General features: G+C 35.4%; 2 protein-coding genes across 2 annotated transcripts; both read right to left on the reverse strand.

The window, feature by feature from the left end:
• Window positions 1–1,049: 1,049 nt before the first annotated feature.
• Window positions 1,050–4,310, reverse strand: LOC142608626 (probably inactive leucine-rich repeat receptor-like protein kinase IMK2). Its single transcript, XM_075780317.1, has 2 exons — window positions 2,218–4,310; window positions 1,050–1,944 (listed from the first exon to the last, which is right to left on the reverse strand). The coding sequence occupies exons 1-2, from the start codon at window positions 4,136–4,138 to the stop codon at window positions 1,295–1,297; spliced, it is 2,571 nt and encodes an 856-aa protein (XP_075636432.1). The 5' UTR covers window positions 4,139–4,310; the 3' UTR covers window positions 1,050–1,294.
• Window positions 4,311–11,309: 6,999 nt separating this feature from the next.
• Window positions 11,310–12,454, reverse strand: LOC142610930 (PRA1 family protein B4). The gene has a single exon (XM_075782921.1). It carries the CDS (start codon window positions 12,281–12,283, stop codon window positions 11,609–11,611), a length of 675 nt encoding a protein of 224 aa, XP_075639036.1. The 5' UTR covers window positions 12,284–12,454; the 3' UTR covers window positions 11,310–11,608.
• Between the last annotated feature and the right edge of the window lie 2,061 nt (window positions 12,455–14,515).

The raw sequence follows: 14,515 nt of genomic DNA on the forward strand, positions 1-14,515 counted from the left end.
TGTATGTCTCAGAGAAAGTTTGAAGTTTTGTAGTTTACATGTTTGAAAAAGACGAGCAATTTTTAAGTATTTTCAAAGTATCGTAAATGATGTGTTCTCCTTTCACATTCGTAATAGGTTTACTTATTCAATTTATTGTGGTCCACTATGAATATAATAAGAGAGAGCATCATTTCACTTTATACTAGAAGTACCTAAAAATATTCGAAAAAATTTTTGGGTCCAAAATGTCATTTTTGTGTTGGTTAACAATAAGTTTCTAATAGATATTGACAAAAAAAGCATATTGATATTGTCAAAATAGTAATGCTCAAGTGTGAAAATTGCGATTTTTCATAATTAAGGTACCAATTTAAATTGGTGCCGTACGGTCTGCTTTTGGAGGATGCAAAATTTTTGTCCCAACAATTTGATGAGCTGCGTTACTCTCATATAAAGAAGGAAGGCAACAGTTTAGCGCATAGTCTGACTAGATATGTTGTACGCATACCAAATTTTTTAGTTTGGATGGAAGATTGAACCATCACAATTTTATTCTGTATTTCAAATCGATTTATCGGGCTTTCTTAATAAATTACATTGCCGTGGTTCCTCAAAAAAAAAAAAAAAAAGGTACCAATTTGAAAGTAACCTTTAATTCAGAAGGTGCAAATAGTATTTTAGCCAACAATACATAACAGAGGAAATACTTAACCAAGAATTAATCAACTGTTCACTGCAGTATCCCCTATCGTTTTAATTGGAAACCAATCTGAGTTTTCATCATATATCAGTTTTAGAATGAGCTAATCCCTAGATTTTTAGTCTTGTGGTAAAATCCGTAGATTTCACATAAAAAACTGCGTTCAAATACATTTTTGTAGTACCAATGGCAATCAAAGAAAATATTGTGTGATTCTTGAAAATTGCTCCTTTTTTGCTCTGTGGGACATCACCAACATTCTTGACATTATCAAAAGCAATTGCCACTGTTTATCAATGGAAACTGAATTAAAATGATATACTTCACTGGCCATGTTAGAACAATGGAGTAGTCACAATCACATAAATCACACATAAAAAGTCTTCATAATTTTATTGAAAGAATACACCATTCTGGTTTCAAAAAAGAAGAAAGAATACACCATTCTCCTACATAAGAAAAGAATGCTTATTCTAAATAATGTTTGGAATGAGCTTTGTATTTACATACAAACAATAAGAATCAAAGAATTTGAGCACTACCTAATACCTATATCTCTCATATCCTATAAACCAAGTAAAATATATAAAACCCCAAAATTAAATAAACCAATCATTCACTTGCTGATGATGGCAGTTTGACTGCTCCATCATCACCTGCTGTTAGCACTCCAGCACCTTCATCACCTGAACTTCCTGGCAGCTCTGGCTTAATCTCTTCTAGCTGCTGAAGAACTTGTTGAACTTCTGGCCGTGCTGCTGCTGAAGGATCAACACAATGCAGAGCTAATTTCAATGTGTTAAGCAACTCGTCGCCTATAATTGGCGCATCCCTCATGAGCTCCAAATCAAAAACTTCGTTTGTCCATTCCTCCTTCACAATTGACGCCACCCATTGGGGCAAATCCATCCCATTCATGCCTTCACTGGGTGATTTCCCAGTCAAGAGCTCCAATATAATCACACCAAGACTATAGACATCAGTCTTTGTGTTGGCCTTCTTCATCTTTGAGAGCTCTGGTGCATTGTAGCCAAGTGAGCCTGCAGTGGCAATCACATTGGTGTTAGCAGCAGCTGTCATAAGACGAGAGAGGCCGAAGTCTGCAATGTGGGCATTGATCTGCTCATCAAGTATTATGTTGCTCGATGTGAGATTTCCATGTGGCATTTCCTCTTGTGCGTGCAGGTGGCATAAACCACGTGCAATGCCCTTGGCAATTTTCATCCTTGTTGGCCAATTGATAATGGTTTCTGGCCCACGAGCTGCACATGAATAAGGTACATATGTCAGAACTAAAAATGGTATAGTAAAAAACTTTGTCACTGTCCCTTAAGATTCTTCAATTAAATTCAACCACTGGATTGCATTAGCATGAATATTGAATAGCCAGTAACAACAGCTAATGTATATTAGAAAGTGATTATTGCACAAGACCTTAATGACCATTGAATTACTATAAAAAGTTAATATTTGCATAGCCTCAAACATGTTAAAAATCATTTTGGGAAATTAAATAGATTGCTGAATCGACTTACCATGAAGGAAGGATGCTAGACTTCCATTAGTCAAGTAATCATAGACAAGAAGCTTCTCTCCCTTGGGTCCCATGTAATAAGCTCTAAGGGCTAGGAGATTTGGGTGTCGAACTTTGCCTAGTGCAGCAACCTCAGATTCAAACTCCTTATGACCCTTTGTAGTCTTTTCTCTCAACCTCTTCACAGCAACTTGATTATTATCCTCTAAAGTAGCCTTGTATGCAGTTCCATAAGCGCTCTTTCCCATTATTTCAGCAGTTGCACACAATAGATCATCAGCTGTAAAGAGAAATGGCCCATCAAAGTGAACTAATTTGCCACCTGTTTCACCTCCAGATTCAACATGAGTGCCAGAAGAAATTTCCTTCTCGGAACTTCCCAAAGCAGCAGCACTTTTCGCGGTTTTACCATTCTTTCCTTTTGAAGCAGCTCTTTTCCTGATCAAACAACAAAGCAAAATGCAACACAGAAGAAGCAGAGCGGCTAAGACTGCACCAGCTGCTATGAGAATTATGTCCTTGGTGCTTAGTTTGTGGTGGTGGTGGTGCGGTTTCAAAGTAGGCCCTTGGAATGGTCCTGGATTGTTTTGAGGTGGAGATAAAGAAGGACATGGGATAGAAGAGTCGTACCCACATAGAATATTGCCTACAAAAGAGCTTGAATTGAACTTTTTCGAAAGGAGCAATGGGACTGCACCAGTCAGATTGTTGTAAGAAACATTGAAAGAAGTGAGATTTGCTAAGTTGTCAAGTGAATCTGGAATTTTTCCGCTGAAATTATTATGAGACAAATCAATTTCGTTAATGCCCGAGATATTCCCTATGGTTGCTGGGATTTGGCCTTTGAATTGATTATTCTTTAGATTGAGTACTGTAAGGTTTTGTAACCTGTCCAGTGCTTCTGGGACCTGGTTTCCAAGGTGGTTGCCCTCTAGATTCAATGAAACAAGAGAGGAAAGGTTGGAAAGGCTAACAGGAAAGCTTCCATTAATAGCATTGTATGACAAATCTAGCTTTTGGAGCCTCAAGAGGCTGCCTAGCTCACTAGGTATGGTCCCAGAAAGCTTGTTATGGCTAAGAGAAATCTCTTCAAGCCAACCCAACTTGCTAAGAGAAACAGGAATTGTTCCAGAGATAAGATTATGATCAAGAGTCAAGAACTGAAGGTGGTAAGTATTTTTTCCTATTTGACCCCAAGTATTAGGAATAGAGCCAGAGATATTGTTGTGCTGGAGAGCAAGGAAGATCAAAGAATGGGATTTAGCGAGACTATTTGGGATTGTACCCGTCAATGAATTGAAGCTCAGATTGAGTCTAATTAACCTGGTGGAGTTTTCAAGACTAGGAATTGCCCCAGTGAGTGCATTATTACTTAAATCAAGAGTCTGAAGGAGAAGACAGTTACCAATTGAAGGAGGGATGGAACCCGAAAGCTGGTTATTGAAGAGGTACACCCCTCTGAGATTGGGTAAGAAACCAAGAGACCAAGGAACATTGCCAGCAAGAACATTGTCATGGAGGCTAATCTTTCTAAGAGCTTGAAGCTGGCCAATCTTCTCAGAGATTTTGCCACCCAATCCCTTCCAAGGAAGCTGGAGAGCAATGACTTGACCATTTACACACTTGATTCCTGCCCACCCACCAGAACAAGCACCATGACCACTGTCATTCCAGCTGCGCAACACGCCTTTGAAATCGACTAGCTCATGTTTCAAGGCCCTGAGTGCTTGATAATCTGCTTGAGTAACAATTATCCCATCCCATTGGTGACCACCTGAAACAAGTTTAGTAAAACCCAGAATTTGAAAAAACAACAAGGTATAAAGGAAAACTTTACTAAGCCAATTAGTGGTTTCTTTAGATGGAAAGTGAAGAAACTGAAATGGGTTTGTAACAAATGGACTCCTAAACTTGGTGTCCATGAGTTTTTTGATCTAGAGGACTGTATTATTGAGGAACAATGAAAGGAAAAACTAAATAGCTAAAGTGAAATGATTGAGAGCAAGAAATATAGAGAGAGATGGGTCAGATAAAGCATGTGAGAAGTGAGAGAGAAGAGAAGGGAATCTTGATTAGAAGAGAGATGGGGTTCAGAGTCCAAAGTCAGGTGAAATGGGGTCAGTTTTAGTCTTGCTCTTAGTTTATCTTAACGGCTAGTTTTAATTGGTCCATTTTTTTTCCTCTGTAACGGTTAGGGTTGAAACAAAGTCAGTCGTTAGAGGTGGGGGTCACTCTCCCAACGGCTACTTTTCTTGCGGCGACATGTGCTGGATGTTGTTATGGGCCTGCAACCCTAAAGATGTTTTTATTTGGGGGGTAAGTATGGTGGGCCTGAGGATTCGATTCAACGACCTTAGCGACTTGCCTAGGTAATAGGCTAATAACGCGGAAACTAAGATTTAAGAATAAGCATAACAAGTTCACATGAGATTAAAATATAATAATAGGTAAAAAGTAAATTTATATAGATTTAAAATAATTTTAGGTTATAGAACTATTTTACAAGTCCAAAAGTGTTAGATAGAAGTATAACATTTTTAATTGAGTTTTTTTTTATAATGTTTTTTAAGTTTAATTCATGATTCTATATATACACTTTGCATAAAAATAGAGATAGAATAGCACTTGGGGTTGGAGCAATTGAAACCCATTTAATATCAAAACACAATTATTAATATCAAATTGGTGAGCAATTAGAGAGATAATTAGATTAGACTAAAGTATAATTTTTATCTTATAAAAAAAAAGGGATAATTAGTGCAAAATTTTAGTGCAAACTTTCTCTCAATTACCACTTTTTTCAAAGAATAAAAAAATCATCATTTATTTGCATCAAGCTTTTGAGGGGCTCATTCAAAACTTACTTGGACTATTATTCAATAATAAAACAAGAGTTTTGTTTTCAATTTATTATGATAAAAGTAGGCAAAATACAAACATTTGTGCCCTACCTTGAAGACCCCTTTCTTGCCATCGGAAAATGTTAGAAGGTTGTCAGGACTCAGAAATAGCATAATTTGATTGGATTGCACCCAGCCCACAATCACTCTAAATTTTTTGTTAAAAGAATTAAACTTTTTATTCAATGGTTTTAATATATATATATATATATATATATATATATATATATATATGCATGATACGATGATTGGAGGAATTAGAAAAAGATTTTATCCAAATGATAGAACTTTATTTTTTATTTTTTATTATCCAGATGATAGAACTATAGTAGATAAAAAGCACCCCCGATTTAATCTCATAACAGAATCTTGCATAAAAAATATGCCACTTCCGCGATACATTATGTTAATCCTACTGAATATGCGGCTCAATGCAAAATGTCCACTCGTACGTGCTAACCAGTTCTTTATGTTAAATGAAAACTTTTTTTTTTTTTTTAAAGTTCCTCACCGTATTTCCTCAAAACTTTCAACCAAAAACTAATCACAATTTACAATGTCGAAATTCTACTACAGCAGAAATCGCCGACCCAAAGAAGTTTTTTCAAAGTTACAAGACCTAAACTTCAACTGTAGAAGCTCTTAGTCAAACCCAAGACAGTCACTTTGAGACTGAGTGTCCAACCACTCCAACCCCACTGGGTAAGATGAAAAACTCCAATATATGCTTGAAACGCATTTGTGATCCACAACAGTTGAATCAAATTCCGAATGCCAAACTCCACAATTACAAGTTTTAAAAAGGCACGGGTTGATTGATTGTTTTGGATCTTTGCATTCTTCTCGTTTCCACTTTCTAGTATGATGAAAGATTCCTTTTAATAAGTACAGCAGTAAAAAGATTCTACATGACAAACAATCCAACGAGAAGAACATCACCCAAGAATAGGTTTCACAATGAACATGACAGTAATATCTCATTATCAGCCCTTTACTCAACACCACTTTTCACTACCACCACAACCACAACCACAACCACGTTCTACTCTTCTTTTATCATTTATACATGACAGTAATATCAGGTTTTAGCCTATTCAATTTGTCGGCAAAGACATTTCAGGACCACTGAACCTAATGGCTGAATTTTTACCATCGTACTCTGGGACCGCTGAGCCTAATGGCAACACTTGGTTCAACTCATTATCTTTTGATGCTCTAAAATATAAAGTGGCACCACTATCTTAAAGGTGGGTAACAATTAGGGCCATAAACGAACCGAGTTTTGTCGAGTAATACATGCTCAAGCTTGGCTCGTCAGGAAAAATCAAAAACTTGAACTTGGCTTGAGTTTGTGACAAGCCTATAAATAATGTTTGAACTTGAGCTCGTGAAAAAGCCAAAAAGCTTGAGCTTGGCTTGGCTTGATTAATTAGTCAAGCCAAGGTCAAGCTTAATATCAAGGTCAAACTCGAGCTCAGTTCAAGTTTTTGAACTTGAGATCTAAAAAAATTACATTATTAAATGCTTAAATCTCTAAAATTTAGAAAAAAAAAATAGTATACTCATTTTATCATGTATCTAGTCTTACTTATAATTAGCAATTATTCAGATTAATAATTTACATAATTAAATTCATTAATTCATCATTCCTTGTATACAGTTTCAGGAATTGTTCAAAATACAATTTTTACATTCACGTTAGATGGTGAATGACTAGAAAAATACTTGTTTGTAACCATTATGAATGTGAAAATACTAAAATATTTTCTAACTTTACTTTAAATGATTGATAAGGAATAATCATATATGACCTATTTAATTATTTATTTATTTTTAAATATAACTATAGTCTAAAGTGATTCTTGATCAGTTTAAAAGAAAGGAAAAAATTAAGGTAATATAGGTAGTGATCTCATGTCAGTCACGTTATTATTAAAATATGTGTAACGAGCATATTTAATTAACACATATAAACTTATAAACGAGTCTACGCTTGCATTGTTGTGTATCAAGCCTAATAGCTCACAAGCTTGTTCGTAAACAAATTTTTTTGCGTGGGCTTGGCTTGTTTATTAAACGAGCCTTAAACTAAGGCTCAAGCTTGACTTATTTATAAACAAACAAACATGAACAAGCTTTTTATCGAGCTAAGCCCGAATTGTTCATGATCGGCTTAGTTCATTTACAACCCTAATTAACAATCACTACTGCTGCTAGCATTCTCCCTAATAACTTATACTAACTTGAGAAACATCATAATTATATAGCAAACAACTGAACATACATGGCTGTTTATCGAATTGAACTACAGGACCATTTATCAAATACAAAGCAATACAACTGAACATTTCTTGGCTATAATTAGATTTTCAAGATTTGGACAATATAATGCACATGAATCAGCACTAAGCTATCAAAATCAAAATGAGGGCAAGAAACCCATAGGTAAAAATACCAACATCAGCTTTCATAATCATTTCATTATGAAAATAGAAGAATGTGAGAAGCCATGTCAATGATCCAATATCAATGTAAGTGAATTCTCATATTAAAAAAGTTGACTATATTACTGGAGAGAAAAAAAACAATGTGGCGCAGAAGATCTAATAAACAAACATCAGGATTCAGTTCATTAATTCAAAAAAACAATTTTCAAGTTTAAGCTTGATAAATCAGTAGTAGGGAGTCTAGGGATTGGACAGTGAGTAAGAAAGACCAAAAGATTAAAGATCCTCTCCATTTGCTAATGAAGAGACCACAATTCATGGATGAGACATGATTTTTCACAAATTCAAAATTGAATCTATCCTAATTAAAATCTCGTTCTAACAAATAAAGGGCAAAACCTAACGCCAACTAGTTTCAAATGCAGGTAAAACAACATATACCTTCTATATGTGAAAATTAAATTTCCATTAAGTGGTCTGTCCCTAGAAAAATTGTTTGTATATAGCAAACAAAGGGGATCCCGGCACACACGATGATCACTCAATTGCACACATACCCAAAAATTACAAACTAAGGATTCTTTCGTTAGTAGTCTAACTAACAAAGATAATCTAGCTGTTAGTTAATCTAGTGAGCTAAACTCAGTAGCCGGGACTATTTACAATGCCCCCACCATTAATATCATCCAACTCTACCATAACTTCTCTACATTTTACTATTGTCTTTTTTTTTTTTCCTAGATACGATAGAACACCAATGATAATTGCACTCCATGATAATTGCATTCGGTCAATAGAACACCAATTGATTTTTGGTATAGACGGAGTTCGAACCCATATATCTTATTCTACGTCACGGTATTTTACTACTAGTTGAGTCAACTGGAAGCCTGCCTACGATGGATCTAAATTACAAACCAACAAGAAAATCCCATTTGTTCAGCAAAAACAAGCATAACACAAATCCTAATGATCTAAAGTTCTCTCCTACTGGTTTTGACGGATCCAAATAACAAACCAACAAGAAAGATTTTCAATTCGCTCAGCAAACCAAGCATTTTTTTGATAAGTTACTCAGCAAACTAAGCATAGAACCTAAAAGCTGATAATCTAAGTTATTATTTATCTTTTCCATTAACGATCCAACTAATGTTTAACCAAACTCACAGAAATGAACAATGCAAGAATTTAGTCAATGAATCAAACACGCTCTCTCTCTCTCTCTCTCTCTCTCTCTCTCTCACACACACACACACACAATTATTTCGATCACAGCATAAAGATTCAACCTTGAAATGCAGAAAGTACAACACTATTCATAAGCAAATTTGCACAGAAACAAAATCTTGATACGCGTACCCCATACGGATCTGAATTAATGAATTTGTATCACATAAAGAAAATTAAAAAGAACATATAGAACTTACAGATCCACCACCAAAAGTTTCACATTCTACCTAAAATCAATTCAAATATCACAGATCCATAACAAAGACCTTCAATTTTCGCCTATATATCAAAAAATTGTCGAGAAGGAAAAAAAAAAAAACATTTATTTTCTTGTCTACCAAAAGCTTAAAAAACTTTCAATTGACAAGAAGAACCTTCAACAAGTGTGTGGTCTTTCAATTCATTAATTCATCATTCCTTGTATACAGCTTCAGCAATTGTTCAAAATACAATTTTTACATTTACGTTAGATGGTGAATGACTAGAAAAATACCTGTTTGTAAGTTATAACCATTATGAATGAGAAAATACTAAAATGTTTTCTAACTTTACTTTAAATGATTGATAGAAAATAATCATATGTGGCCTACTTAATTATTTATTTATTTTTAAATGTAACTATAGTCTAAAGTAATTCTTGATCAGTTTAAAAGGAAGGAAAAAATTAAGGTAATATAATAGATAGTGGTCTCATGTTGGCCATGTTATTATTAAAATATGTGTAATGAGCATATTTAGCTAACACATATAAACTTATAAATGAGTCTACACTTGAATTGTTGTGTATCAAGCCTAATAGCTCACACGCTTGTTCGTAAACAAATTTTTTTGCTTAGGCTTGGCTTGTTTATTAAACAAGCCCAAAACTAAGGTTCAAGCTTGGCTTATTTATAAACAAACAAACATGAACAAACTTTTTATCGAGCTAAGCTGGAGTTGTTCATGATCGGCTTGGTTCATTTACAGCCCTACACTAACAATCACTACTGCTGCTAGCATTCTCCCTAATAACTTATACAAACTTGAGAAACATCATAATTATATAGCAAACAACTGAACATACATGGCTATTTATCAAATTGAACTACCGGACCATTTATCAAACACAAAGCAATACAACTGAACATTTCTTGGCTATAATTAGATTTTCAAGATTTGGACAATATAATGCACATGAATCAGCACTAAGCTATCAAAATCAAAATGAGGGCAAGAAACCCATAGGTAAAAATACCAACATCAGCTTTCATAATCATTCCATTATGAAAATAGAAGAATGTGAGAAGCCATGTCAATCATCCAATATCAATGTAAGTGAATTCTCATATTAAAAAAGTTTTGACTATATTACTGGAGAAAAAAAAAATGTGGCGCAGAAGATCTAATAAACAAACATCAGGATTCAGTTCATTAATTCAAAAAGACAGTTTTCAAGTTTAAGCTTGATAAATCAGTAGTAGGGAGTCTAGGGATTGGACAGTGAGTAAGAAAGACCAAAAGATTAAAGATCCTCTCCATTTGCTAATGAAGAGACGGATGAGACATGATTTTTCACAAATTCAAAATTGTATCTATCCTAATTAAAATCTCGTTCTAACAAATAAAGGGCAAAAACTAACGCTAACTAGTTTCAAATGCAGGTAACACAACATATACCTTCTATATGTGAGAATTAAATTTCCATTAAGTGAACTGTCCCTAGAAAAATTGTTTGTATATAGCAAACAAAGGGGATCCCAGCACACACGATGATCACTCAATTGCACACATACCCAAAGATTACAAACTAAGGATTCTTTCGTTAGTAGTCTAACTAACAAAGATAATCTAGCTGTTAGTTAATCTAGTGAGCTAAACTCAGTAGCCGGGACTATTTACAATGCCCCCACCATTAATATCATCCAACTCTACCATAACTTCTCTACATTTTACTATTGTCTTTTTTTTTTTTCCTAGATACGATAGAACACCAATGATAATTGCACTCGGTCAATAGAACACCAATTGATTTTTGGTATAGACAGGGTTCGAACCCATATATCTTATTCTACGTCACGGTATTTTACTACTAGTTGAGTCAACTGGAAGCCTGCCTATGATGGATCTAAATTACAAACCAACAAGAAAATCCCATTTGTTCAGCAAAAACAAGCATAACACAAATCCTAATGATCTAAAGTTCTCTCCTACTGGTTTTGACGGATCCAAATAACAAACCAACAAGAAAGATTTTCAATTCGCTCAGCAAACCAAGCATTTTTTTGATAAGTTACTCAGCAAACTAAGCATAGAACCTAAAAGCTGATAATCTAAGTTATTATTTATCTTTTCCATTAACGATCCAACTAATGTTTAACCAAACTCGCAGAAATGAGCAATGCAAGAATTTAGTCAATGAATCAAACACGCTCTCTCTCTCTCTCTCTCTCTCACACACATACACACACAATTATTTCGATCACAGCATAAAGATTCAACCTTGAAATGCAGAAAGTACAACACTATTCATAAGCAAATTTGCACAGAAACAAAATCTTGATACGCGTACCCCATACGGATCTGAATCAATGAATTTGTATCACATAAAGAAAATTAAAAAGAACATATAGAACTTACAGATCCACCACCAAAAGTTTCACATTCTACCTAAAATCAATTCAAATATCACAGATCCATAACAAAGACCTTCGATTTTCGCCTATATATCAAAAAATTGTCGAGAAGGAAAAAAAAAAAACATATTTATTTTCTTGTCTACCAAAAGCTTAAAAAACTTTCAATTGACAAGAAGAACCTTCAACAAGTATGTGGTCTCTCAGACGCGTGCGGCGACGGCAGGAGATGCTGCAGCTGCGGCGACTGCGGCGTTTGAAGCGGCGCCGCCAAGGAAGGAGAGAAATCCGGTGGAGACATTTTCTTGTTCATCGAGAAACAGATCTTCCGGAACCCTAAACGCGCCGTGAGCGCAAACAAGAGCGACTCCGATGAGGAGAGCTGAGATGAGTAGCGATCCGACGGAGGTGAGGAAGATGACGAAGATGCTCGAAACGGCGAGGATGCCTAGGGTTTCCTTATCGGAGAAAGTGCGGCCAAAGAGGACAAGAGGCTGATCGGAGGGGCGGAAGAGGTAGAGGAAGAGCCAAGCGGAGAGGAGGCCGAGGAGGACGAGGAGAGAGAGAGGGTTAGTGAGGAGAGAGAAAGCGAGGACTAGTGCGATGACGGTGAGGTAGTTGATGCGGAAGTAGGAGTAGTTCTTGCGGACGCGGAGGGTGGCGTCGGAGAAGGATTCGGGTTTCGAAAAAGCGGATCGGTCCACGAGTTCGGACCACGGGCGGCGCTGGGCGAGGTTGTTGCGGACCGATTCGGTTACGTTGCTGAGGAAGTTGCGAAAAGCTGGGGTGGCGATTGGTGGTTGGGACGATTGGGCGGTGGTGGTGGTGGCGGTGGTGTTTGAGATTGGGAGAATTGGGGGAGATGTGGTGGAGGACATGGTTGTTGAGTTTGTGTTTGTTTGTTGGATCTGAGAATTTGGGAATTGGAAGAGTGAATGAAAGAGTTTTTATTTGGAGTTTTCAGATAAAAAGGAAGGTGAGAAGGAAGATGCGTGGGAAATGGGTGGGAAGTGAGAGAGAGAGAGAGAGAGAGAGAGAGAGGACGTTTTTGTTTTGTTTTTGTTTTTGTTTTGTTTTAGTGGTTTTACAATACTTATGAAGTATTTTAGGGTGTTATTTACTTTGCTTAATCTTTACGTGTTGAGGAGACTTTTGGCCGACACACACAAGGAAAGGAAAGATCAAAGATGGGTAATTACTAATTGGGTATGCATTGTATGGGGTAGATCTATTTGGGCTTTTGGGACTTTGGTGTTGTCAAATATCAAATATTAAAATTTGTAATTTTCTTGTTTGATCATGTGGAGACCAATTTTGGCGGGGAATTTGTGGCTTGAAATAAGAAATAAAACTCATTAAATATTATATGATTTGTTTATAAAGGGTTTCTATGTGCTAATGAGTGTTTTTAGAGTATTTGTTTTAAGGAAGTCAATACCGTACCAGAGGCTGTACCGGTTTGGTCACCGGTACAATATATTTCGGATACCGGTCAATACCAGTGTACAGTTTCGGGTTTACCGGTACGGTATCGACCACTCTGCTTGAAATAAGAAATAAAACTCATTAAATACTATATGAATTGTTTATAAAGGGTTTCTGTGTGCTAATGGGTGTTTTTAGAGTTTTTTTTTAGTGGATATTAAAACTTATTACTGCATCATTCTATAAAACTAACTAAATGTCAAGTTGGTTCAACTAGTAAAGTTTTTGATAGTTAATAAGAAATTTGGAGCTTAATTCTCGCTTATACCAAATACTGATTTTTGTCTTGGTCTAATGATAAAGAGCTATCATTATAAGCAGATATTATAGGTTGAAACTCACTTAAAAAAAAATATGTCAAGTTGAAAAACTACTTGAGGTAATCCAAACCACTAACTAAATATCAGTTGAAAAACTACCTGAGGTAATCCAAACCTTTGTTAATGAACTATTTTATGAAAATTTTAATAATACCAATTTTATTGAAAATATAAAAAGTTATTAAAAGAGTCAATTGTTTTTCTTTTTTTCCTCATAGACGTGCTTTCTAAATTGATCTTCTTAGGACATCCATTGACTTTTCCTTTTTATAAATAGTCACGCAATGAATTAAAAAAGATTCTTCCACATTGGTTCCAAGGAAAACTTTATCCTCTGTTATCAATAATATATTATAGAGAAAATTGTGTCTAAGACTAAAACATACATTACATCTTGTCATATACATTCAACTCATCAAAAATTTGTCATTTAAGGTCCCAAAAAAAAAGGATATCATTGTAATAGTCAACAATATAACAAAGAAGAGCTAGAAGCAAGATTTTGCATATCAAGGATGAAGAAGGGATGTTAACTGACAAACCAGAAGAGATCAAACAATGTTGATAACATTCTTCTTGAATCGCAGGCCTTACAAATCCCAGAGCTCATAACTCAATAGTGTTATGATCTTAATAGACCTATAACTAGTCTTGAGATTGAGGACACTGTCTTCCAGCTAGGACCTCACAAAGTACCAGGTCCTGATGGCATTCTTGCCTTCTTTTTTTAGGAGTATTAAGATATAGTCAAAGCTGACATCATCGATACTGTTCAAGCCTTCTTTCATTCAAGTTCTCTCTTCAAACCTCTTAATCACACTTACATCACTCTCATCCCCAAAAACCCCTTCCTAAAAGATGTTACACATTTTAGGTCTATTAGTCTATGTAATATCAAAACTCTTAGTTAATAGACTTAAGCCTATTATGGATAGCATCATAACCCATTTTCAAAATGCTTTTATTCAAGGAAGAAATACCACAGACAACATCCTTATTGCTCATGTGATACTAGATGCCCTTAGGAAGAAAAAAGGTAGGAAAAATGCTTTGGTACTCTAAAGATTGATATGAGCAAGGATTATGGTATGGAAAATTGGAACTTCCTAAAAGCCGTCCTTCTTGCTACGAAATTTAAAGTTAAGTGGATAATGGAGTGTTTCACTTCTATTCACTACACTCTTTTAGTCAATGGCAGCTTGACAAAGTCTTCCAAACCTACTAAAGGCCTTAGGCAAGGAGATCCTCTATCCCTTTATCTATTTCCCATGTGTGCAAATGTTTTGTCAATAGCACTTCTACAAG

Source organism: Castanea sativa, chromosome 9 (genome assembly GCF_040712315.1).
Source record: "Castanea sativa cultivar Marrone di Chiusa Pesio chromosome 9, ASM4071231v1".
Lineage (NCBI taxonomy): Eukaryota > Viridiplantae > Streptophyta > Magnoliopsida > Fagales > Fagaceae > Castanea > Castanea sativa.

Excerpts from the sequence above, each read along its gene's own strand:
- LOC142610930 (XM_075782921.1), bottom strand. The coding sequence starts at position 12,283 with ATGTCCTCCACCACATCTCCCCCAATTCTCCCAATCTCAAACACCACC.
- LOC142608626 (XM_075780317.1), bottom strand. The coding sequence starts at position 4,138 with ATGGACACCAAGTTTAGGAGTCCATTTGTTACAAACCCATTTCAGTTT. Across the intron at positions 1,945-2,217 it reads TCTAGCATCCTTCCTTCATG|CTCGTGGGCCAGAAACCATT; the intron begins GTAAGTCGATTC and ends ATTCATGTGCAG.